The sequence below is a fragment of the Mustela putorius genome, unplaced genomic scaffold (genome assembly GCF_011764305.1).
Source record: "Mustela putorius furo isolate JIRA1106 unplaced genomic scaffold, ASM1176430v1.1 tig00001009_pilon_pilon_pilon, whole genome shotgun sequence".
Classification (NCBI taxonomy): Eukaryota; Metazoa; Chordata; class Mammalia; order Carnivora; family Mustelidae; genus Mustela; species Mustela putorius.
In genome coordinates, this window is record NW_025421529.1 from 1455538 (window position 1) to 1481409 (window position 25872).

The window sequence follows — 25872 nt, forward strand, 5'->3', positions numbered from 1 at the left end:
CTAGGAGGGCAGGGACAGGGCGGTCCCACTCTGGGGGTGACTTCCTCCCCCCTACTTTGAAGGAGAAGGCTGCCCATCCAAGCGGGGGACTGGCATTGCGCCCTTCCAGCTGGATTCTTGGCTGCCTGGAGCTGGTTGATACGTGGCACATTGCAGGTAACCTTGGGGGGCTTCTAGGTGGAGGTGAGACTTCTGCAACAGAGAGGTACCTCCAAAGAGGAGCTCTGAAGTCTTGCCCTGACCCTCCAGCTTCCCAGAGCACCCCTGCTTCCAACCCCAGTTCCTGTCCTCTCCCAGGCCAGGCCTCCCCCAACCCTTCAGCCTCCTCCAAGTGCTGAAGACAAAGTCAGGACTGTGGACACTCAGACACACCACCCCCCTCAGCCCAGCAGCCATCTGCCCCATGGAAGACAGGAACGTGAGACGGCCTGAGCCTTTGTGCAAGAGGGTGAGTTTGGGAGGGATTCGAGGTTTGGGAGACAAGTGCATTTCCCCTCCTGCCTGACCCTGGGCGGAGAGCCGGACACAGAGAGGTAGGCAAGCCTATGCACAACCCCCAGCACATCTGAGCCCCCTTCCTCGCCCACGGTCCACGGGGTTCCTGCTAGACACACCCCTGCCAGCCCATGCCCTGCAGTGAGGCAAGGTAGGAAGCCGGATTGGTAACCCCATAAACCCCCCTGCCTGGGCAGGAAGTCCTTGAAATTCCCAGGTCTGGACCAGAACCTCAGGAGCTAAGAACATGTGCCAGGCAGCCTTCCTGCTCACACAGCCCAGAGCCAGCACCTCCTCTGCTCTAGAACATTCTATAGCTTCCCAGTGCCCACAGGGTGGAGCGTGCATTTCAGCCTACAGCTGCTGCAGTCTGATCCCCGCCCCACCCCGGAGCTGAAGTGGGTCCTCTGACCCACAGTGGAGAAACTGACACCAGGCAGGGTATGACACCAGGGGCCCTCAGCAGAGCCCTAAGGAAAGCTGAGCCCTTAAATCATGACCTTGGGTCCCTCCTGCTGTGTCCCCCCCCCCACCTCCGCCAAGCCTTTCTTCAGCCTTGCCTCCACCACTCCACCACAGACACCCTTCCTGGCTCCAAGGGCCCAGTTCTCTGCTAACCTCAAGACCCAGCTCCCAACAGATGCCCCCTCCCCAGCCCCAGCCCCAGGCAGGCCAGGGCCCAAATGAACCACAGTACTGGCCTCGGGGACTAGCAGAGGGACACCCCCTTATCTGGGGACCAGCAGAGCGTGGCCTCAGCGTGAGCTGGCCCTGATGTGATGCTGGGGGTCTCTGGTGCATATACCCACCGGGGAACAGCCCTGTGGCTCCTCCATAAGCCTCCCTAGAAGGTGGCTTTGAGGAAGGATGCCCGAGTCTCAGAAGGACAGCTGTGTTGCAAATAGAGAAACAGGGCTTGTCCCAGCCCCTCAGAGGTAACAGCAAAGTAAGGACAGGTCTGCGCACTGGGTCTCTCCTGCCCTAGGAGGCCACCAGGGAGGGGCCGTGTCCAGGGCTCCTGAGGTCCAAGGTCAGGGGTCAGTCTCAGGTAGGATGAAGGGTCAGACTACGTCCTCCAGTGTGGGGACAGGGAAGCCCACCCAGGCTCCCAGACACCCCTGCACGGGCTGCAGGTCCCCCACCTGGCAGAGTGCTGGGCACCTGCTGGGCCCACAGCCCCTAGTTCTGCCAGCACTTGCTGGGCAGCTGGCCCTGGAGGGGTGTGGGGGTTAGGGAACTGATGGGGCTTGGGCCCAGCAAGCAGCTTGGACTGGTGGGGCATGTGGCCTTCACTAGCACACAGCTCAGCCCTCCAGGGCCTTCCCGTCCTCTCTGAGCCATGGGGGAGCAGTCCAGCAGCAGACACCTGGGAGGCTAACAGGTGTGGTGGGGAGCCGCAGGTGCCATGCTCACAGGAACAAGGCAGGTGGGGGCAGTGTGAGGCAGAGCACCACAGGTGGGGCTGCACAGAGTGCAGGTGTGAGGCCTCAGGCTGGGACACAGGCTCAGGAGGCTCTGACCTGCTCCCTGTCTCTCCCTCTCCCACGGCCTGTCACAGCTGGGTAGAAAGAGCTGAGATGTTTCCTAAGTCTGGGGCAAGCCGCTCCCCTGACCTGACCCTCAGCTGTGAGCCGAGCCTGGCCCAGGCCCACTGGTGAGGTGGAGATGGGACATGCTGACTTCCTGTGTCCCCTCCCATGGGGGTCAGGGGTCCCCGAGCAGGCCCACAGGTTAAGGGGAGTGGGGCCGAGCCTGGGCTCGGGAAACCCAGCAGGACCTCCCCAGGGCTCCCTCGGCAGCTGTCTGGCTGCAGCTGTGCTCTCTGTCTCCAGGTCTGGTCCACGGTTAGTGCTTCCTTCTGGATTTTTCTCACCAGTCAAGGAGGGGCAATTTCTCTCCAGCCATAAGCAATACCAGGCCTCCTAACAGAGCCCAGATGCCTGCTCGGGCTCCCCCAAGACCCAGCCCAGCACCACTGGGGCCTCCAGGCCTGGACCCGGCATGTCGCCTGGGGGCCCAGGCTCTGGGCGTGCAGGCAGGCGGCCATCCTGCGGGCAGCAGCATGATACTCTGACCTTCTGTCCTCCTGTCAGTGGCCAAACAAGGCCAGGTTTGTCATGGACTGGACCTCCCTCAGCCCACAGTACAGCCTCCCTCTCAGCAGCCAGGCCTTGGAAGGCTTGGTTCCCAGCTGCCAATGTCACCGTCTTCCCACCTGGCAGGCCTCAGAGGCCCCCGGTCTCCCTGCGTCTGGCACCCCTCAACCCTGAACACACCGGGGGAGCAAGAGCCCTCAGACTCCCCCCACCTCCCAGGAAAGGGGCTCCCCATATTCGGGGGCACAGCTGGGCCTGCAGGGGAGGGTTGGGGCTGCAGAGGATAGAACAACCCGTCCTGGAGTCAGAAGCAGCATCTGACCCCGGGCTGGGGTCGGCCGGGGTCCCCACCAGCCCTGCCCTCTTGCTGAGGCCGGAAACTCAGGGTCTCAGGGTTTCTTGGAGGGATGAGCTGTAAGGAGGCAAACCCAGGGGCCCAGGAGGGGCAACAGGCTGCATGGGGCTGGGGAGGAGGGGTGGATGTGATGGCGGAGGTGGGGGACGGGGGTGCCTTCTAGGGGTCCAGGTCGGGTGTGCGCCCTGGCCCGCACTGCAGTTGATGCCAGGACACCACGATGCCTTAAGCTGGGATGCCTTCAGCTGGGATGCCTTCAGCTGGGCTTTTTAATTAACCTCGGCCGCTCCGAAGGGGCCCAATTAAGTGGAGAATGTGGTGGCAGAGTGGGGTCAGGCAGAGGGGCGGGTTTTAATTAAAGTGTGGAGAGTTCCCAGGCAGAACAGGTGGCAGTGGCTGGGGCAAGAGCGCCCCCACCTGACCCGCCGCCGGGATGGGGCTGCGGGATCAGGCTGAGGGGCCGGGGTCTGCCTTCTGCAGCCACGCACAGGGAGGCCCGCCCGCCTTCTGGCCAGCCACCCCAAGGGCCTGAGGCCCTGTCTACTGTGTGTGGCCCCTCTAGGAGCCTGCTGGCTGCCCCTGAAACCCGCCCGGCTCCTGGGTCCTCTGCCCTGGGGCAGCAAACAAGCACTCAGCAAGCATCTATAGCATGTCCACTGCAAAGGCCCTGCCTGTCAGTGGGGGACAAAAAGTAAAACAAATAAATGCATCCAGTGTGTCGTGTGCAAGGGAAGAGAGCAGAGCTGGGGGCAGACAGAGGCAGGAGGGGATGAGCACAGCCCCACGAGGGAGGGAGGGAGATCTCCTGAGGGTGGGCAGCCCGTGCAAAGGCCCTGGGGCAGGAGCCTGGGCAGAATCAAGGAGCTCTGGGGGCTGAAGTGTGGAGGTCTGCACACTGGAATGAGCTGGGGGGTGTCAGGCGACAGAGAGTCATGGGCACAGGGAGGGAGAGGCTGTCAGCTTTACCTGGGGGGCTTCGGACAGGGTCCTGACCCCCGTGACCCCCCATTATACTTGTGGTCTCTGCTCCCTGGCTTTGCAGGAGGGGCAGCACAAGAGACATGTGGGTCCCTGAGAGAGTTCATGCATCCCGACAGGTGCTCCTGAGGCTGCTGCCCCACCCCCCGGGATGGGGTCTGGGAGCCCATCTTTCCTGGCACAGTTTTGCAATACCCATGTCAAGAGGTCAGCCACCCTGCAGCTGCTGTGCACAGGCCCAGAGAAGAGAGATGGGCATCCCAAGGGCCCCCACCGTTTCAGCCCTGTGTCCCAGCTGAGCGAGGGAAGAAGCCTGCCCAAGTTCCCGGGGCTGGCAGTAGCCCAGTCACCACCTAGTGTGGGGACTCAGGACAGCAGGTTGTGTCCTCTCCTGGGTCTGGAGACCAGGAGTCTGCCAGCAGGGTGTCGCAGGGCCCTGTTCCCCTGAAGGCATCAAGAGGGTGCCTCCTATCTCTCCCAGCTCCAGGGGGATGGGGCTAGGCGGTCTGGGCCCGTGGCCAGGGATTTCAGAATCCTGAGTGCATTCCGGGCCTCCCAGCAGGCAGGGCCCTCCCTCCCATTACCCTCTTTTGGGGGCTTAAATGGGGGAGAGGACCAGAGACACGGGGCCCAGGCACCAGCCCCCTCCAACCTGGGGAGTGGACCTCAAGAGAACAGCTTCCTCCTCGTTGAGTCTGGGGCTGTACCCTCCCATGCTCTGTCCCCCAGCCAGACCTGTGGGGTCCTGGCCCCTTCCTCCCTCCCCTCCCCACCACCTCACTGAGTGCCAGGCCCTTCCTAGCCACCCCTCAGGTCTCACCCCAGCCGACTGTGTCCAGACAAGACCCTCACCAAACAGGGTCTGTCCCCATTTCCTCCAAGGAAGGTCTTTCACTAAACAGCACACACCTCTCCCACCTCAGACCTCCTTCTATACACAAGATAATGGAATCTTAGCTCTAGCTCACTTGGAGCAAGCTTTACCTGATGCCAGCTCCCGTGTGCTGAAAACCCACGGCACCCCTGCATGCCTCTGGGATGGGAGCTCCCCCATGCCATCCCAAGCCATGCAGCTGCTCGATGCTGAGCTGGCCCCCTGCCCAGCCTGGCTGCACTCCCAGGCCCCCAGGCACCCCCGGAGAGCTTGGAAGTCTGAGCTCCCGTGCCCGCCCCACAGGGTGCAGCAGATCTGTGTCCCTGGTGGGACATGGCAAGGTTGGTTCCCAGAGCCCGGAGCTCTGACACGGGCCCTGCTGATTGCCCAGGGACCACTCCCTGGTGTCCCAAACACACCCCAGCTGTGGCAAACAAGGGAGGGTTCTTTTGGAAATGGGAGAGGCCCCTCTCTCCTCCCGGGCCCCCAAGAAGAGAGGCAGGCTTGGGATTTTATTGAAGGTGGGAAGGCAGGGGTGCCAGGAGGTGCCTGGGGAGGGCCAGAATCATCTGCCCCCTGACAAGGTAATTAAGGGGTGAGAAGGGGAGCTGAGCTATGGACGGTGGGGCCCAGGAGGCCAGAGAAGACCGGTCAGAGGAGTAGGGCTCAACTCTGAGGTCCCCAGTAGGTGAGCCCTGCCTGGCCAAGCCAGTAGGTGTGCCCAGGGCGTCCCTGATTCCCAGCTGCCTCCTTTCTCTGGTGGGTCAGTGTGGAGCCACAGAGGCAAAGACCCGCAGCTCCCCAGACGGAAACCTCAGTTGGGGGTGGGGGGCAGCACAGGTGCGAGGGCAGCTCAAAGACTGCTGCGGGGGAGAGGCTTGGACCTCTGCAGTGGAGTGGGCTGTCCTGGGGTAGGCACAGGTGTATATCCCTGTCCCAGAGCTCACGGAATCAATGAGCTGTGAATTCAAAAAGCTCAGGAGAGGGATGCCGGGTGTGGGGCGGGGGGACTCAGTCAATGGAGTGTCCGGGATGGAGTCCCTCGTGAGGGAACTCACTTCCTCTCCCTCTGCCTGCCGCTCCCCCTGCTTGTGCACTCTCTCTCTCTCTCTCTCTAAAGAAATACATGAAATCTGGGTGCCTGGGTGGTTCAGCGGGTTAAGCCTCTGCCTTCAGCTCAGGTCATGATCTCAGGGTCTTGGGATTGAGTCCCATATTGGGCTCTCTGCTCGGCAAGGAGCCTGCTTCTCCCTCTCTCTATGCCTTCCCCTCTGTCTAGTTGTGATCTCTCTCTCTCGGTCAAATAAGTAAATAAAATCCTAAAAAAAAAAAAAGAAGAAGAAGAAGAAGAAGAAGAAAAGAAATACATGAAATCTTAAAAAAATAATAAAAAAAAGAGCTCGGGAGAATGTCAGGACCGTGCTGTCCACTCGCCATGGCTGGTCCCAGAGAAGTCACTGGTCACTGGGGTGGCCTGTCCTGTCCTTGGACCTTGGCTTCCTCTCCCGTAGAGGAGGAGGGGTGGGTGAGTTCTCGGACCCTAGGATAGGCTGGCTGTCCCCAGCAGAATAGGAGCAAGGACTGGTCTCCTCTGGGACCTGGGCCCAGTGGCCAGTGGGGCTGGGGTATAGGGTGCCAAGCAGACAGGCACCCTGGCCACTCTCCGTGGGCGAGGATGGACACTGGGGGTGGGACATGCTCCGGAATTGGGTGGAGGACCGCTCCCCCATCTCTGGGCTGGGTACCCCAGAGCTCCACCCAGGCAAGGATGCGGCTCTGCCCAGAGTCTCCCCAGCCCTGTTGCCATGGTAACATTGTGTCATCCGGACGCCCATCGGAGGTGCCATGGCCTTCCTGGGTGTGTCTTGCGAGGCTGTCCCAGAGAGATGAGCGTCTGGCTCTGTAGACCGAGGGAGTCATAGCCCCCGGGCATGTGACAGGCAAGAAAGGCAAAGGAAGAGTGAATTCTTCTGCTGTGCTCTGGGACACCCAGCCTTCCTGCGTCTGCAGCCTGTGGACAGCAGATCCTGGGACTTCCCGGTCTCCGAAGCTGTATAAGTCAGTGCCCGGGACACCCTCATCCCATCTGTGCCTTTCCCTGTCCTCTGGGGAATGCAGAGGAATACACCTGCAGAGGGAGCCACTCTAGGTGTGGGGCCCCCTTGTCCACACAGCCGGATGATGGAAACAGCTCCCCTGCTGGTTCCCGGCATCCTGCATGCATTTATCTGGTGGATCTGAATCCTTCTAGCTGCAGACCTGGCCCCTTCCCACTAGCCGGGTGGAATTAAATGTTCAGTCCATCACACACGCCCATTGCTGACTGGGGTGGGAGCCAACCTGGACCAGGCAGACCCCAGAGACCCCATCCTGACCACCCTGGGGAATGGGGGCGGGCCTCAGGGCTGACATGGGAGCAGGCAGACTAAGGGCATGGTTCCGAGGAAGGAGGGGGATCTGAGAGCAGCAGGTATAGGGCCTGCCGTGGGTCTGGGTCTCCACCCCAACACACTGGCGGACTGGGCCCTGCCTCACAACGAGGTTGAATTAGTGCCTCCAATAAATGATGCACGGTTCCAAGAGGAACCCAACCAGTTCTCCAAAGCTGAGACACTTCCTGGGCACATGACATCAGGGGTGACAGGTGTCTCATAGCTCCACAGGATGATAAGAGGTGCCCAGGGCCATCAGAACTCCCCAGACCGAGCATCTCCAAGTGCGTCCCTCCTGCTGGCTGCATTCCACTCGCACCCCCAAAGGCTGGGTGCCACAGACAGGAAGCACTTTCCAGAAGAACCCGTGGGCATGTCCGCTCCAGGGGGACGAAGCAGTGGTGGGCTGATGCCCTCCCCAAGTGCACCCATGTGGGGAGCAGAATGAGGCCGAGTGCACCCATGTGGGGAGCAGAAACTGTCCACTGGAACAGAAACTGTCCGGCTGCTGCAGCATGGAAGTGGGGCATGGAAGGGAGGTTTCTGCTGTCCCAGAATCATAGGTCCTGCACACACCACTCTTTGGGAATGAGGCCGAGTGCACACAGAATGCAGAAAATGCTATCTGTCAGGCAAAGGCGCGATTCTCTGCGGCCCCATGCCGCACCTGCTGACCCTGGGGCACCCTGTTGGCTGCTTCATCCTCAGGCGTGAGGCAAGGGTGAGAGCCAGGCGGGGAATGCTCTTGCCCTGTGGAGCTGGCCTCCAGAGAGGACTGCAGTGCCCACATGGGGGAGGCAGGGGCCCCCGCCCCCGGACAGAGGGAGCAAAGCACCCGGCTGAGAACATTTCCAGCCCATCAGCAATGAGAAGGAGCCCCACAAGCTGGGCTGGAGTGAGGTGGACACAGTAGTAGTGCAGGGAGAGAAGCTGATATAAGATGGTGAAACTGAGGCAGGGGCCCGTATGGGAAGAACGGGGATGTTCAAAGGGCCAAGGTAACACAGGCCTCTCCATGTGTGACACGGGGCTATGGCCCACATTCTGCTTCTCAGCTACCTTGTGGACATGGGCCAGCCCTTCCCCTGCCAGCCGTGGGACACTGGCAGAGTCGAGGCCTGGCTGGCTCCTGGCCCCAGCCCAGAACAAGAGGCAGGGCAGCCCTTGGGTAGGGCAGGGAACGAGGTGTGAGCGTAGGGGCTGGGCCCCTGTCCTCAAACTGGCCATAATTCTCACTGCCTAGGTATGGTCCCTGGAGGGCCATACAGGATCAGGGGCCTCTGGGGGTGGGCATGCCAGAGAAGGGAGCTGAGCAGAGGGAGATGTAGGGCCCCACCCGTCTGGATAGAAATCTGTCTCGGGTCCCCTCTGGGAGCCACACTGTCCCATGAAGGCTTAGAGGGGATGAAACTTCTGGCCAGGAGGTGCTGGCCATTGAGGGCCTTAGCTAAGTGGTAACCTGGAGGAACCCAAGTCAGCAGCTAGAGGCCGCAAAGTACCAGCATCCTGGGGACAGGGTGGGGTTGGCCGAAGAGCGAAGGTCCAGCAAGTGGCTTGCTGGAAGCCAAGTTCCAAGGGCTGCCATCCCAGCCTCCAGGCCTCCCCAGAGCATGCCTAGCCACCATGAACAATGCCACGGGCTATGTGCAGAGCGGGAGACCCGCAGGGAGGGAGCAGCTCTTCCCCCCACAACCCCCACACCCCCTATACCCCCTCTCCTGCCTGCGCCCCTTTGCTCCAGCCGGCCCTTCAGTTCCTTCTTGCCCAGCATCCTTGCGTCTGATCTGGCCTTCAGCCTGGGAACTGCTGAAGGAGAGGAATTTGACCCCAAACCCCCAACCAGGCCACCAGGCCCCCTACTAGAGGTCAGGCTAGAGGTGAGAGTCTGGGCGGGAGGCAGCTAGACAGCTCACCTCGCCCTCTCCTGGCAGGAGCTGGACAGGCGCTGTCTTCATCTTCTATTCCCAGGGTGTCCCCTTCCCCAACCCCAGGGAAGAGGGGGAGGGAGCCCAGGTGAGCACCTGGGCCTCAGTTTCCCCAGGGAACCACCAGGCACGTCCTTGCTCTGACGGACCCTTCCCCTGATGTGCCCCGTACCTGTCCGTCCTGGGCTGAGATGCCCCCGACCCCCAGGAAGGACAAGTTCAAGACGAAGGTAAATTCCTTTAGCTAGGGACAGGTACACAGGAATTATTTTTTTCATACACTCCTTCCTGCCTCTATTTTCATACTTTTAAATTTCAAAGAAAGCTTCTGAAGACACAGTGACCACTTGCAGATTGGGCATTGACTCTCTGTGGGTGGGGAGCCAGCACCTCCGGAAGCTTCTGTGCCCCTCCCTGGAGAAACAGACCCCCCAAGGGCACTTTGCATGAGCATGTGCTGTACACTTAGGGCAGGAGAGACCCCAAGCAGGCCCACGGAGGTGGGCTGGGAGCTGGGAGGGAGGAGGCCTTGGGGGTAGATGCTGGGGTGCAGGCCACCAGCTGGTTCGTTCCTAAGTGGTTCCTGAGGGAAGCTGGGACTGCAAGGTGGGTCCACAGGGCTGTGACCTTGGCTCACAGGGTCAAGCGAAGATGAGGCTGGAGGAGGGCCTGAGGAGGACTGGCAGCTGCTCGGATCCCAGCTGCCCCAGGAGGGAGGGGGCCCTGCCCACGGGGAGCAAGAGGGCACAGGAGGGGGCTGGGCAGGACTTCACTGCCAGGCAGGCCCCTGGGCTCAGGGCATGGTCTTGCTTTGTGCCCCCTACAACACACGGGTTTGGAGAGCCCCTCCAGCAGAATCAGAGGACTTCTCGCGAGTGGGACCCCTAAAAGCAGCACGACAGTGGGGGGACGGAGACCAGGTGGCAGAAAGGAGGGGGGTCCGGGTTGGCAGGAGGCCAGAGTAAGGTCCTACGTGGGGTCCTCAGCCAAGTCCTGAGCCTGGAAACCATGGAGAGGTGACGCGACTGTCCGTGTCTCCCTTCCGATCAGCCCAGGGAGGCTTCCAGGAGTAGGGGGCTCTTCCTTCCAGTTCGCCAGATTTGGGGCTCACGGCGACCCCGGGGGCAGCGCCGTCCCCCGCCCAGCAGAGCTCCGGCTCCGCCTTTGCTACTGGATGGCCACGTGCTCCCCGGGCGGGCGGGGGCGGGGGGAGGCTCCTCGGGCGGGCCAGGGGCGGCGTGGTGTCACAACTTCCACACCTGGGGTGGGCGCCCGGAAAGACCGACCGCGGCCCGCTGATCAGAGAGAGGGCCCGCTTGCTCAGGGAGAGGACAGGCACCGTCTCCCCGGCCGCCGCGCCCACGCCCGCCTCAGTACCCCGATCTGCAACATGTGCAGGCGGGTCCACCACCGCGCGGACCAGGAGAAGCGCGGCGCAGGCGCAGGCGCACTCCGTTCCGGGAGGGGCACACGGGTGCGCACGCGCGCAGCGGCGGGAGGGCGTGGCCCGGGGCGGGGCGGAGTCCAGGTCCCGCGTGCCCGCCCCCAGCCCGGAGTCTGCGCGTGCGCCCTGCGGAGGGGAGTAGGCGGGGCCGCAGGCGCCCCCGCCCCGTTCCCCAGCGTCCCCCGCGGCAGCAGGCACTGACGTGGCCGCCGTCAGAGCCGCCATCTTGTGGGAGCAAAACCAACGCCTGGCTCGGAGCAGTAGCCTCGCCGCGGCTGCCGAGGGTGAGGCGGCGGGCCGGGAGCCATGGGCCGGGGTCGGGGCGGCGGGGACAGGGACAGGTCCGGGCCGCTGAGGCTCTGCCCACCGCGGCGGCGTTGCGTCGGTGAGGCCGGGCCGGGCGGGGGCCGACGTGAGGCCGGGGCGAGGAGGCCCGGGGCCGGGCCGGGGAACTAGGCGGGGCGGGCGAGACGAGGTCTGGGCGGGGTGGAGGGTCGAGGCGCGGAGGGCGCTAGGGCTGGGCCGGGGGTCGAGGATTGGCTGGGGGTCAAGGGGAGGCCCGGCCGAGGCGGGGGAGGGGACTGGCCGGGCCTGGGGCTAGGCGGGGACCGGGGGGTGGGTTGCGTGGAGTCAGGGCCCGGGGCTGGGGTGCCGCCGGCCCCTGAATCTCTCCCGCGGCCTCGCGCCCCCAGCACCGACGGGGTGGACGCGCGGAAGTCCGGGCCGGGCCGTGGGATCCCGCCTCGGGGTCTCCGGCACTCGCGGCCCGGGACGCCGCCAAGGTCACGCGATGGCCGGGGTGGGATCCCCGTTCCGTGGGCCGGGGTCCCGGGTTCGGAGTGGGAGCAGCCGTGGGCGCGGGACGTGGCGGCGCGGGGCTCGGAGGAAAGCCGCTGAGGTCCGGCTCGCCACCTGAGCGCCGTCGGCACGGAGCGTACCCTTCCTTCCTCGTTGGGGTTCTGGTTCCTGGAGGACTGTCTGCGCGGGTTCGCGGACTTGTCGGGCGGGCAAGCGGGCGGGGTGGGTGAGACGGGAACTGGACGAGTGCGGCGTGCGGGTTCCGGGTCGTGCGGGGCTCGGCGGTGCCCGGGCTTGGCGCAGTTCACGCCGCGCTCTGCGCTGGGAGCGCCTCCCATTTCCTCAGCGCCCGGCAGCCGCCTTCCGTGCCGCCGCGGACTCGCTTGGGAAGGGGGTTCTGCACGGGAGGGGTGCGGAGCCGGGCGGTCCCGGAAGTCACCGCGGCCCGGCGGCTGCTGGTGTCCCTGCGGTCGGCTGTAGTTCCCGTTTCACAGCCAACAGTGAGCGCTCAGAGCTTCTGTGTGCCCGCTGTCTGAGCCTGGGGCCGAGCGTGCCCGTGCGGTGCTCCGAGGCTGCGAGACCCGCCGTTCTCCCTACCGGTCTCCTCCTGTGCCCCGTGCGGAGCCCGTGCCGCGTGAGCGGTGTCCAGGTGAGGGTCATCACACGACTGGCCGTGAGTTAGCGCGCCCCGCCCTCCTGCAAAGGCTTGGTCTTGTCCGCGGGCCTCCTGGGCTGTCTTCAGGACGCCTGGGAAATTCCACACGATCGTCTGTCTCCAGGTGCGGCAGTCCTCACCGGCAGGTGTCCACACCTACCTCGTCCAGGGACTTGGGTCATGCTGGTTCCCCTGCTGTCTCTTCTCCAAGGTGAGGAGCACCCCCGGTGTGCTGAGCTGAAGCTCCCGGGCTGGGACAGGCTTGCACTTCCAGCAGGGCACAGTCTGCTCCTGCTGGCTGCCCGGCAGCTGCATCTGGGACCTGGCACCGTCTCGAGCAGTGTAGGAAATGTTGGAGAAAGTTGAGTCCATTTTCCACAGGTTCTTCCAAAAGAGGGGAAATTTCAGTCTGCTTTTGGGATTTGCTCTGCTGTTCTTGTCTGCATAGAATGAGGTGCTCCGTTGGCGCCTTTTGGGTGTGGAGGATGTTCAGTCTTTGAGAAACGCTTTGGACCTGGTCATGGATCTGTTGTAACTGCCTTGTGGGAGGGAGAGGATGGCTTTGGGAATGGGGGTGAGAGAGGGTGCCGTATGGAGTATATTAGTGTGTGTGGCAGGGTCGAGTCCAGAGTGTGAGTGTGCAGGGGTGGGGGGACAAGTCCAGGGTGTGAGTGTGGGGGGAGGCGAGTCCAAGGTGTGAGTGTGCGGGGGGGGGGGGAGCAGTCCAGGGTGTGAGTTGGGGGGGGGGGCGAGTCCAGAGTCCAGGGTGTGAGAGTGTGTGGAGGGGGCGAGTTCACGGTGTGGGTGTGCCAGGGGTGGGGTGTGAGTCCAGATTGTGAGTGTGCATGGAGGGAGGGGGGCGAGTCCAGAGTGTGCGTGTGTGTGTTGGGGGGGCAAGTCCAGGGCGTGAGTGTGTGTGTGTGGAGGGAGCGAGTTCATGGTGTGGGTATGTGTGTGGGGGGGGGTGGCGGCAAGTCCAGAGTGTGAGTGCATGGGGGGTTGAGTCCAGGGTGTGAATGTGAGTGTTGGAGAGGTGAGTCCAGACTATGAGTGTGCGTGTGGGGAGGGGGCAAGTCCAGGGTGTGTGTGTGTGTGTGTAAGGAGCGAGTTCATGTTGGGGGATGGGGGAGGCAAGTCCAGAGTGTGAGTGCATGGGGGGTTGAGTCCAGGGTGTGAATATGAGTGTTGGAGCTGTGAGTCCAGACTATGAGTGTACTTGTGGGGACGGGACAAGTCCAGAGTGTGGGTGGGTGTAGGTGGGGAAGAGGTGAGTCCAGGGTGTGAGTGAACATGGGGGGCGGTGGAGCGAATCCTCAGTGTGGGTGTGCGTGTGGAGGGGGCTCAAGTCCCAAGTGTGAGTGTGCATGGGGGAGGTGAGTCCAGGGTGTGAGTGAATGTGGTGAGGGAGGTGAGTCCTGGGTGGGGATGATGGTGGGTTGGGAGGGTTAACTGTAGAGTAGCCACAGGCAGGGGGAGTGCAGAGTTGGGGACTGGGTCTCCACTCCCCCCCTCCCCACAGGTGCTGCCCTCTGCTGAGCACAGTGTCCCTCGGTGCCTATTGTGATCACTGGGAAGTCTGTGCGGCCTAGGTGGACCCTATCTGCTAGAGCGTGCCACCCCTGTGACTGTTCTTAAGGTGGGCGAGGAAGCCTCTGCTGGCTGAGGAAGGGTCACACAAACGCTTCAAAGCTTCTCTCTGGGCGTCTGTCAGGCCATCCCCTGCCGTCCTGCCTCCCCAGCCTCCTTGAGTGAGCTAGCTGGCTGGCGGATGCAGGGATGCATGTCCCTCTTCCGAGTGCCTCCAGGCCCTGCTGTCCCGGTCCCTGCCCACCCTGGCCATGGGAGCTTGGTGGCCTGTCAGCAGCCAACAGCCCTGACAAGAGGAGAAGACAGAAGAGCGTGGAAGGCGGGGAAACTTTACCAGCAAGGGGATTGTGTGTAGGAGGCCATCGTTTCTGTATGTCCCCAAAGCCCCACGGTGACCACAAGTGTACAGCCTGAACTCGTGGGAGCCCGGGTGCCCCTCCACCCCCCATGTCTTGAGGAATTGGGAGTGGAAACACTGATGAGTGTCAAGTTGGAATGTAGGAAGTTTTGGTCCTCAGGTACGTGAGCAAGCTAGAAGGGGCTCCAGAAGGCACGTCGGGTGGAGAACGCATCGGGTCTTGGATTTGGTCTCACATGTGGAGTCATCTCTGTGGTGCCGGTGTGGGAGCCAGATAAGAATCCGGGCGGTTAGAGCTCTCCGGCACCTCCTCATGTGCAGTTGTAAGTGCCATCAGGTCGGCCTCAGCGCACATAGCAAGGAAATGATTTCAAGATTGCGTCCAGTCTCATTTGGGAGGTGTGTGAATTAAGACAGCTCACCGGGCAAGTGTTCAGATTGTGGGGTTCAGGACAAAGGCCGTCCTAAAAATTGCCGCCAACTGTTCCCTATGAATTTTCCTGTCGTCGTTTGGTGAGCATGGGGCTGCTGATGAACTGAATCTGTCGATTTATGTTTAAAATGCTCTGTATTCTGGTGAGTTGGGTGGTGAGACTTTGTTGAAGATGATGAGAACATTGAGCTTGTCTCTGTCAAAGCTATGGAAGATGTGCTAATTCTGGGGAGACGGGAGAGAATGTATTTCGTTCCTGGTGCCTGCACCTGGGAGCACGTCCTTGACCGAGGGATGTCGCTGAGAGCTGCAAGCTTGCTGGAGTCACTGGCCAGGTGTCTGTAGCCCTGGCCACCTCCTTGGACTGTCGGGCTAGTTAGACTGGCCCAGCACGGAAGTCCTTGTTAGCTTGGTGGGTTGTCCCTGACCGACACACGCTTAGGAAAAGCCCATTTGTCAGCGTGTGTGTGTAATCCCTCTGGGCCTTGGTAGATGGGCTCTTCGGGTTTTCCTCCACTCCCTGACAGGTGGTCTCGTGGGTGCCCAGGGAAATGAGCCACGGGGTATGCCCATGGGCACAGTGCAAGGCTGGGTGGCTGTGTGGTGCCCTGGCTGTGGGCAGAGCAGGCATGTGGCTGGGGAGAGACTTGGGCACAGTGCTTCCAGACAGTTGCTATCCGAGCGGAGGTGGAAAGGAGCAGGGTCCTGTGGGTCTGATCCTGGGTGGGGTAGCCATAGGCACAGAGGTCCCCGGCACGAGCGCATCTGGTGGTGGGGAGGCTGCCTGCAAGCCAGTGGGCCTAGCCCTAGAAGGGGTATTTCAGGAATCTCTGTGACTGGGAAGAGCAGGTTCTTGGGACCTCGTGGAATGGACAGATGTCGACTTCCTGAATGTCCCTGTGTTCTGTGTACGGAAGCAGCTCTCGTTATTGCCGTGGTGGTTTTCATAGATCATATTTCTCAGGAACGCTGCTGCCTTGTAGGCAAGGGAGGCAGTGTTTTATTCTTCGGAGAACCATAGCGGGAGTCGTTCTCTGTCCGTGGGAGAGACGGAGCAGCCCCAAGGCCCCAGCTAGCTCAGTTCCTGTGCCCCTGCTATGGCATGCTCTTGCAGCAGCGCCTGGAGTCTGTGGTGTAGTTACACGCGTGTGATGATGACTCACTGTCCCGTGGTCCCCAGGACGTGACAGACGAAGCAGCAGGGTGGGATTTTGCCATCCAAGGCATATGCGGCTTGTGCCGGCTGCCATCTCGAGATGGTGGCATAGTGCGCTGCAGCTACGGGGTGCCGGCCCTGACCTCTCTGAGGACCCCAGCTTGACATCTGCCTTGCTCAGCAGGCCACAGGCCCCTTGCTGGTGGATAGAAGCCAGAGGGATGATAAGGTGCCCGGGGCCAGGGCCCAGGGGTGTCCGCAGAGGTGTGCCTTTCAGAGGGAGAGGTGAAGGCAGTTGGAAGCAGGTGAATTAGATGAGTGGGGACACAGAGAGTTGTTGGGTCTTTGTGGGGTTTGGGCCTAAGACAGTAGGAGGAGGTCAGGGGTTCAGTGTGGGGGACAGTAGGAGAAGAGTCTGTGGGGCGGGTGTCTTGTGGAGGGGGTAGTGCCAGAGTGGGAGTATGGAGTATGCAGGCAGTTGACCTGCAGAGGGCCTCCAAACAGAGGATGGCACGGGCAGGCATGTCAGCCAGGGGTCCTCAGCACTAGGGCTGTCCTGGGTCCCACGTGTGGCCAGAGGCAGGAAGAGGTGGTGCATAGGTGGGCAGACATGAGAAGTCCCCATAAAGACAGTGAGCTTTGGGACAGGACCAGTGTGGAAAGGGTCCTGAGCCCTTGTGCTTGTGAGTGCTCTGGGCTGGGCTGGCAGAGGTGGCTGCCCAGCGGGCCACGGAGGGGGCCAAACTGCTGGGGGTTGGAGCAGAGTTGCTGAACCTCCGCTGACTGGGATTTTCTGTGTCCTCAGGAAGGCCATTGCTTATAGAAAGAGGTGGGGCTGCAAGTTCTGAATTCTGTTTTCAGTAATGGTCCCTTGAAGTCCCTTGAAGACAGACACCAAGGTTGAGGATTGGCCTGACCACCCCTCCCCCTGCCATCATTCCCTGTGCTGAGAGAGCCTCAGGGGTCTCCTGGCCGCTCCAGGTGGATTTGCAGGGGAGTACTCAGGGGGTCTCCTGGTCACTCTGGGTGGATGTGCAGGGGGAACTCGGCGGGGGGTCTCCCGGCCACTCCAGGTGGATGTGCAGGAGAGACTGGCACTCCCAGAGCTGCGGCTGCAGTTCCCTCTCTTCTGGAGGTTGTGGAGGGACCTCTCAGGGCTCTGGCCCACCCCATGCCTGCGTGCTGGGCTCAGTGGCCGCTCTGGGAAGGTGCAGGAGCAGGTACAGCAGCCTCAGGACATTGGTGGGGACCTGGCTGTGAAAGACACCTTTGAGAGTCTGCTGACCGTTGAGGTGGAGTCAGAGGGCATGTGCGGCACTCTCTCACTCCCATTCCATTGTGGAGACTCTGTGTCCAGCCCTGTTCTTGTGCACCTGCTCCTTCTGTGAGCGTAGTGACCTTCAGCTTGGTCTGCGGTCAGTGCAGCTGGGTACCGTGCATCTCACGCGTCCGTTCTCCAGTTGGAGGCCACGTGACCTGTGTTCCGTGGCCTCCTGTGTGTGTTGTGTACATTGAGCTGCAGGCTGGCTGGTCATTGGCACACAGTTGGCTGAGGTGTTTTGAGGGTAGTTGGGTTGGAAAGTGTTAAGCAGAACCTGAAGATACTGTTTTGGTCTTTGTGGCTGGTGGTGAGGAGCATTACGTGTGGTGGGGCTGTTCCCACCTGTGCCTTGTGAGGCAGTGGCTAGAGACTCTGCGGTGTGCTTGGTCCTGTGACAGCTGCACGGACAGTTAGAGCTACTTGTGGCTGTGGCAGAGCGTGACACTCACTGGTTGTGCCTTGAGTCAGACCTGCCAGGTGATGCCCTGCTCCTCCAGCTCTCACGAGACAGGGTGCGGAGTGCGGGGCTGGCCTCCTGGGCCTGGGGTACCTCCCCCACCCTTGTGTCGGTGTTGGGGTTGGCCCTTGTGCCTTGCTGGCAAAGCCTGGTGGGCCACCTCCAGCAGGCTCTTCTTGAACTTGGCCTGAGGGTGCAGAGCAGGACAGTCTGGGCCACCATGTGTAGTGGCAGAGGGGGAAGTGGGTGATGGCACTTAGAGGCTGTCCTGGGACCTGGGGTGCAGTGTGACGACTGGCAGACAGGCCTGGAGGGTGTTTGAGGTGCCTGGTAGAGGAGACTGCCCACATCCTCCTCACGGGAAGATCAGCTGCAGATGTGGGACGTGAGGGATGTGGTGGTCATTTTGCACAGTGCCCCGACCCGAGGACCCCTGTGCTGAGTACTTGGAAGTCTAGTGCGTGTCTGTCAGGTGCATGGCGCTGGGTGGGAAACGGCCAGTCCGTCGAGTGTGCCAGGCTGAATGTTCTCCCCGTGAGTGTGTCGACACAGCTGTGCCAGGCTGTGCAGTGCATATGCCTAGCACAGGGACGACATGGAGGAGGAGCCCAAGCCATAGACTGGTGCGCTGGGCTTGCCGGTGGGGACGGCTCGAGGCTGTGTTTGCTGGCGTGTGGACAGCTGTGTGCGGCAGATTCTTGGTGATCCATGGTGAGATTCTGCATGTCGGGGTGTGTTGGGCTTCTGAGTGACGGACAGCCTGTGCCCAGGGTTCACTGCTGGAACGCAGTTGCTGTTGATGAACCTCGTAAAAAACAGCCCCTGTGCCTAGCAGCTCTGTGGGGAAGTCTGTGCCGTGTTCATGTTTCTCCCCTGAGGCACTAGAACCGACTGTGTGGTGGCAGAGCTGCACGTTTACCTCAATGTACTTGACTCTGACAGAGCTGGAAAGGGGAAACGCCCCCATGTCCCCCAGGTTGCCATTCAAGTGGGGGTTCATCCCTCTGAACTCGCCCTGCACAGCACAGGGTGGAACTGGACCCTCGCACCTTTGCCCCTGGGTCACATGTTCCTCTCTGCTGCACTCCAGGTGGGGTGTTGTCATGCTAGTGATGGTGAGTCGTGCAGGTGCTGTTGGCAACCCTGCTAGAGACTGTGCAGGCAGCCACCTCCCATGGCTTGGCTCATCCTGACCCCTCCCAGGCTTCTCGGGGTGGGGGGCCACCGCGGGTACAGGTGCAGGCCACAGTGCCAGCTCTCCTGCAGCCACACTGTTCATGGGATATTCGTGTCGTGGAACACCGCGTTTTTATCTCACTGGACTGGCCTCACCAGGGAGGCCCCTTTGTGGGCCTGGGCCTCTGGCCAGTAGACCTTTGCATTCGAGAACGTAGGTCACCTGTTTTCTGCTTTACCTTGTTTCTGGTCCTTCCCACAGAGCTGTGGGACTGGCGCCAGCTCCTGGGCAGGAGGGAGCCCTTGGGAGCAAGGCCACGTTTTCATGGCACAGGGGTGCAGAGGATCGTCGCAGGAAACAAGAAAGACAGGTTTGGACAGGAGTTGAAGGGACTCTGGAGGCAGCAGGTGTGGCCTGGCACCTTGGCTGAGTGTCCTGCACAGTAGACCCTGTTCCGAGAGGATCATCATGGGATCATCCTGGCCATTGATGCGGACCTTTTGCAAAACGGTAGATGGTGCTGGGGACGGGCCAGGAGCTACCAGGGTCCCTGGACCAGGTGTGTGGCAGGTACAGAAGTGTCTAGAGGCATTGTGGAGACCCAACTGCTGTGTGCAGTGGCATCTTCAACCCAAGACTTCATACTCATCCCCAGCTCCTGGGGGCTCTCGGATTTGGTAATAAAGGTGCAGCACAGCCCAGCCAGCCAGGGGTTGTGTGTGGGCAGGTTTGCCCTGAGGTGGTCCTTCTGCCCATATGGGGGCTGGGGAGGGTCACCCCCGAATCCTTTGGGTTTTGTATTGAGTTGTAAGAACAGGATGCGATGGCGCTAAAGCAGGTAGAAGTCGTAGTCCCTCTCCTGCCTCCCAGACATGGCCCCCGTCCTGGCTCTCTCATGGCTGTATTTTGTGGTGAGTGTGCTACCATTCCTCAGTGTGTCTGCTCTGGGGCATAGGGGTCGCCCCTTGACGCCCAGATCTCCCTAGCTGAAATACCAGTGGTAGCAGGACTGAGCCAGCTGGTGACTGGCTGATGGTTCCCCAGAGGAAAAAGGACAGTGTTCTCTTTTCATTGGTTGGTACCTGTCACCAGTTTTTCCCAGCTGCTCTCGGATGGCCCAGCCCCCTGTTCTAGCCATGCACGTGGCATGTACCCGTTCTCTGGAAGTCTGCCTCTGTGCCTCCTCCTCCAGGGTTGGGGCAGTCTCCCCTCCCCTGTGGCCACCTTGTCGGGAAGGTGTGCATTTCTGGCCTTCCATCCTTCTGCCCCTCCCCTGAACTGCTGTTTGGCCTGTGAGTAGACTACTGGTTGGAAGCATTGCTGTGTCACTTGAATAAAGCACTCAGACCCTTGGTGTCATTGTCCCCTGAGTACGTCTGTTTCCATGCTTGTATGCCAGGCTCTTTCAGTCTGGAGGTTTCTGCTCTCCTGAGCTGCAACATTGAAGGGTTTCTTCTCCAGAATTCTCTGTGTGCTTTGGTTTTGGAGCAGTTTCTGGCTGCCCTAGAATGGAGGGGAAGGAACAGGGAGCTCCACCCTCCGGTCCCCATCGCCCCCCAGCTGATGTATCCACCCTGACACTCCATCAGCTGGAGGCCCTCCTTTCCACGGGGGTTAACTGTCCATGGTGTGCGTGTTGTGGGCATGGACAAGTGTGGAAGGACGTGTGCCCATGCCTGCAGGGTCACCCAGACTGATGGTCTTACAGTCCTGAGCCCTCCTGGGCTCCCTCATGTCCCCCGGTGCCCATCAAGGGGTGTGTCTCCCATCTCCACAGTCCCACCTTCTCCAGAACACTGCCTGCACTCGGAATTATAGGGTGAGTGGCGTGCTTGGATGGGCTTCTTTCCCCCAGGGGCCACATGACTCCGCTCCCACCCTCATCTTCTGGTGGTGGGGAGCTTGTTTCTTTGCAGTGCTGGCAGCAGGGTGGTCCGAGTGGAGCACAGTCTGTGCAGGCAGGCGTTGTCCTTCTGAAGAACAGCCTGGGAGCTTCTGACTGGGGCATTTTGGGTAAAGCTACTGTAAATGCCCAGGTACAGGACGCGTTGTGGACGCAGCCGCAGCTCCTTTGTTATGTGAGGAAAGTGTCTGGTTTTGTAGGACACAGCCACCTGCGAGGTATCCTCAGCAGCTGGTGGTGTCAGTGTTGTGGGTTTGGGCCTTGGTAGTAGGTGCATCATGGGCAGCTCGTTCTGATTTGGATTTCTTGGAGGAGATTTTTTCATGTGCTCATTTGCCATCTGTAGATCTTCCTCAGGGAAATGTCTGGTCTTTGGCTCATCTTACAGTACTTTTCTCTTTATTCTTGGCCTTTTTTTTTTTTTTTTTAAAGAGGAGAGGGAGGAAGGAAGAGAGAATCTTAAGCAGGCTCCATGCCCAGCTCAGAGCCCCACCCCATCCCACAACTGTGAGACCAAGACCTGAGCTGAGACCAAGAGTCAGAGGCTTAACCTCCGGAGCCACCTGGGGCTGCTCCCCCCATGGCCATTTTGCAGTTCTAAATTACAATTGAAACTTGTTTGTTCCTGAGTTGTCATTGGTCTTCTCGGTATTTCTTTGATGACAGCCTTTAATCTTGCACTAATTTTCTTGAAGTCCGGTTTATCTGCTCGTTGTCTTGACAGTGTCGTGACCAGAGTCGAAGTTTGTAGCTATGTGTTTCATGGGTCACGCCTCTGGTGTTGTATTTAAAAAGACATCACCATGTGCAGGTAGATGTGGGCCTTCGAAATTGCTCCCCATCCTTTTTTATTGTTGTGTGTGTTTGTCTTACTCTGGCTCTCAGGTGGCCATGGACCTGTCCTTGTTTCATGGCACCAGATCCCCCACCTCGGTGCCTGGGGCCATGTGTGGATGCGGGGGGGTTGTTTGTTTTTTCCTTTTTTAAGTAGTCTTCTGTCTTGCTTCTCCCCTTCCCCCCTGCTGGCAGCGTCTTAAAGGGAGCTAGGGTACAACAGTGGTGGGTACTACAGATACAGGCAGCATAGGTTCTGGCCTGGAGGCTGCAGGTATCTGTGCCCATCCACGGGTTAGTGTGCCTGCCTGTCCAGCATGCTCTGTCCTTCTGTCCAGCATGGTACACGCTCACACCTGCTCACCTGGATGCAGGCAGCAGAGCCCACGTTCCATTGGTCCAGGAAGGTCCCTTCCCTGCAGAGCTGAGGAAGAACACAAGGTTAGACCCCCGAGCACACTTGGCCTTGGCTTCCAGAACTTATCAACCCCTTTTTCTTTTTGTCTTTGGGGGTTGGGCATCTCTTCATTAGTGATTTTGGCAGAACTGACATTGAAAGTGTGTTTCTCAGAGAATTTTTCATTCTCTGTATTTATGAGGAAAATGGGCTGTCTGCAGAAAAAAGAAATGTTACAGTAAAGAATATTTTAGATTTTAATGTTTTGAATAGGTAGTATTGCTCACCCTCAAAAGCATAAAAACAGGTCAAAGATGCACTGAAGTGGGATGTCCAGCAGGCTCAGTGGAGCGTGCCACTCTTGACCTCAGGATTGTGAGTTCAGGCCCCATGTTGGGTGTAGATGTGACTTAAAATCTTTAGCAACACCTGGAAAAAAGGGCACAGAAGCCATTATGAAGGCCTCTGCTGGGCATCAAAGCCACCAAGTAAAACAGGAATGTCCCGCCTTGTCAATTCTTGGGACGGTGCTGACGGGCGGCTGTGGCCAGGGTGTGTTGGCTGTCGTCGCGGTGGGAGTGGGAATGTGCGTGTGCTCACCCTGTGCTCACTGGTGACCACACCCCCCGAGCCTGTCCTAGAGGGGCAGTGGGTTGGGCCTGCATCTTGTCCGTTCTCCAAGGCCTGGGGAGCTCCTGACTGCTCCTTGGGACAGATGTGGCTGGCAGGCCTCCCTCCCGGCCTCAGGAGCACTTGGCCAGTGCCTGCTGTGGACCAGCTGGTTTTCTGTCTACACAGACCCTCCTCTCTGTCTGAAGGCTGCTCCACACCCTGCTACTTGACTTCCGCCAGGTGTCAAAAACCTGGATACCTGGGCAGTCTGCCTTTGAGTGAGTGATCATCTCTGCCAAGTCCGTGTGTGGAAAGGACACTGCTGAAGAGTGAAAGGACTGTCTTGTGCCCTGGGGGTGGGAATGGGGAGCTGTGGGTGGCACTGCTCCCTCTGTGGCCATGACCACCAGTGCCTTCCCACCAACCTGATTCAGGCCCAGGTTTCTGCTCTGAATTGAGGGGACCCTGCTGCGGCCTAGGGGCTGCCTCCTCACTGGGGTGGAAGGGCCTGCCGGACAGGCTTCTCCTCAGACTTCATGGCTGATGTGCTGCCCGAGAGCCCAGGTGGGGTCTGGTTTCAAGTCCTGCGTGGCGGTGAGTGCTAAGCTCTCAGCACGTCAGGGATGGTTGGCCGTGGCCTGTGTCCCTGCTGGGATGGGTGTTGAGGATCTCGCTTTCATGTCAGGGCGCTCTGTATCCCCTTGCCACGTGGCCTGTGTCTTCGAGCCCAAATGGGCGTCGCAGCCTCCAATGCTGGTCACCCTGTCCTGAGATCCCCAGATTCTCCCTTCCAGGGGGAAGGACTCCGTTTCTGCTGCTTGGGAGCCTGGTTTCCTCTGCCTGGGCCCTGTGAGCTTTGAGGGATTAGGCCTGTGCATTGGCGGGAGCTGAAGGAAGGGCCCCATGCTGCTCCTGCACAGAGAAGGCAGGAATCCGGGGACTGCTCTCTCTACAGGTTTCTCTGGCCAGTGTTCCTCCCGCACGTCTACAGCATGGGAAATATCTTTGCCAACCTCTTCAAGGGCCTTTTTGGCAAAAAAGAGATGCGCATTCTCATGGTGGGGCTGGACGCCGCAGGGAAGACCACCATCCTCTACAAGCTGAAGCTGGGCGAGATCGTGACTACCATCCCCACCATAGGTGAGGGGAGCATGCTGAGGGGCCAGGGCGGGGCTGGTGCGGGGAGGAGGGGCCTGGGGAAGGCTCATTTGGGTCCCACTCACACAGGCTTCAACGTGGAAACCGTGGAGTACAAGAACATCAGCTTCACCGTGTGGGACGTGGGCGGCCAGGACAAGATCCGGCCGCTGTGGCGCCACTACTTCCAGAACACGCAGGGTGAGTGGGCGTGCTGCAGCCGGTTGAGGGGTTTGGGGTGCCCTAGCTGCCTGTCCTGACGCCCACGGCTCCGCAGGTCTTATCTTTGTGGTGGACAGCAATGACAGAGAGCGCGTCAACGAGGCCCGGGAGGAGCTCATGAGGATGCTGGCAGAGGACGAGCTCAGGGACGCCGTCCTGCTAGTGTTCGCCAACAAGCAGGTGTGTGCATATGCGCATGATCGGCAGGCAAATGCGGGTGGGTGTGGGGCTCGCAGGCGCACAGGGGTCCTTGCCCAGTGCTGACCTATGTCCCCCGGGCCTCTCCCACCAGGACCTCCCCAACGCCATGAATGCAGCGGAGATCACAGACAAGCTGGGGCTGCACTCCCTGCGCCACAGGAACTGGTACATTCAGGCCACCTGTGCCACCAGCGGGGATGGGCTCTATGAGGGACTGGACTGGCTGTCCAATCAGCTCCGGAACCAGAAGTGAGCCGCGCCCCCCACCCCACTCCCTCCTCCACCCTGCTTTACTCTCATGTGGTGTGAGTGCCAGAAGCTGTCTCCATGGTCGGTCACAGTGTGCTTCCCCATGCTGTAAATGTGCAGATGCAGCCTGCAGCCGGGTTCTTATTTAATGTAAATAGTTGTTGTTCCCAACGAGGCAGTTTCTGGTACTCCTATGCAATAGTACTCAGCTTTTTTTATTGTAAACAGAGAATCAACCCACTGTTAATACTGAGAAGGGGTTTTAGGCACACGGGGCCTCCAGGAGTCGCTGTGTCCAACCAGCCTGACACACCTCCTTGGGCGTTTGATCTGTGTTGAGATCCATTTGGGTGGTGGGTTTTTAACCCGAACTCAGTGCATTTTTTAAATAGTTAAAAAGACAGGATAAGGAGAACACTCGAACCTACAGAAGGGAGAACCATGCCCAGTGTTGGCTCTGCAGCGGTGGCCGGAGTCCAGTCCACCAGGGGTCTGTTTCCCGCTGGGAACGTGCGACGGGGCAGAACCAGCCACGGTCCATTCTGCATGGTCACCATAGGGCCCTGTGATTCGCTCTGTCTTGGGTCATCCCGCATCCCCTAGCGTTTCTGCTTGCTCGTGCTTCCCAGCTGCCCAGGAGACAGGCTGGCGGCTGCGGCCAGCGCTCACAGACCCCTCAGGGGGAGACCCCGGCTTTCCCTTGGGTCTTCGTGGCACTCTGGCTTGCTCTGGGCGGCCTGGGGTCTCACCAGCAGGAGTGCAGGCGGGCGGGCCGGTCACCCTAGAGCCTCAGCCCCCGGAGCCCCCGTCTACATGTGCTTTCACTCCCTCAGCCTGCAAGGGTCAGATTTGCCATCGAAACGACGACCTCTACTGTTTTCTTTTGTATTTTGATAAACACTGAAGAAGCTGGAGCTGTTAATCTTTATCTTGGGGAAATCCTCAGAACTGGTTTATTTGGTGTCGTGGAACCTCTTACTGCTTTCAATACACGATTAGTAATCAACTGTTTTGTATACCTGTTTTCAGTTTTCATTTCGACAAACAAGCACTGTAATTATAGCAACTAGAATAAAACGTCTTAACTATTTCATGGCTTTCCAGTGCTTGGGTGCCAGCGGCCTATGGTGCGGGTCCTTAGTCAGGGACCAGGGCCGTGCAGCTGACTGGAAGTTCCCACTGGCCGAGTCCTGGCAGTGCCAGGCTGTGCTCGAGGTCAGCTGGAGGGGTTCTGTGTGCAGGCTGCCTTCTCTTTCCCATGCCCATCCTCCGTGGTGCACACCTGCTTGCAAACAGGCACACACCCTAGTCGGCCTGTTCCTGAGCCCCTTGATGCTGCCACATGCCCTTTTTACTCCTTGAAGGTCCTCCCTCCGCAGTCCTTGCTTCTCAGCCTGGTAAGGCTGTTGGCCCAGTCTGGCCTGCACCGTGGATCATTCACCTCTACCAACAGCTTGAAGACCAGGGTCAGGGTTGTGAGGACAGAGTTATCTTTGGAATTACGAACCCAGCCTGGGTTTTGTCCTCACTCCAGTTGGTTGTAAGGGTTAGTTTGGTTCTGTGTGCACCCCCCTGCAGAGGTGGCAGAAGGCCCAGTCTTAACCAGGAGAAGCAGAGAGGACTCAGCAGGCAGGTCCCCGGGGCGGTGGGGGGGCGGGGAGAGACACTACAGAGACAAGTCTGTACCCCTTGCAATCTAAGCATCAGGCCCAGGCCCATGTGGGACTGCAGGACACCCGCACAGGGAAGTCCCCCTCCCAACGATTTCAGGCTGGT

General features: G+C 60.1%; 1 protein-coding gene across 4 annotated transcripts; it reads left to right on the forward strand.

Annotated features, from left to right (window-relative positions):
* The first annotated feature begins 10765 nt into the window (after positions 1 to 10765).
* On the forward strand, positions 10766 to 25186 carry ARF1 (ADP ribosylation factor 1). 4 transcript variants are annotated; one of them, XM_013050069.2, is made up of 6 exons: positions 10781 to 10883; positions 12177 to 12263; positions 23243 to 23427; positions 23515 to 23625; positions 23702 to 23826; positions 23939 to 25186. In XM_013050069.2, the coding sequence occupies exons 3-6, from the start codon at positions 23280 to 23282 to the stop codon at positions 24098 to 24100; spliced, it is 546 nt and encodes a 181-aa protein (XP_012905523.1). In that variant the 5' UTR covers positions 10781 to 10883; positions 12177 to 12263; positions 23243 to 23279; the 3' UTR covers positions 24101 to 25186. The 4 variants fall into 4 exon arrangements, with proteins under 4 accessions (XP_004780658.1, XP_012905523.1, XP_012905524.1 ...); XM_013050070.2 differs by lacking the exon at positions 12177 to 12263 and adding an exon at positions 22474 to 22565 and having other exon boundaries at positions 10785 to 10883; XM_004780601.3 differs by lacking the exon at positions 12177 to 12263 and having other exon boundaries at positions 10766 to 10883.
* The last annotated feature ends 686 nt before the right edge of the window (positions 25187 to 25872 follow it).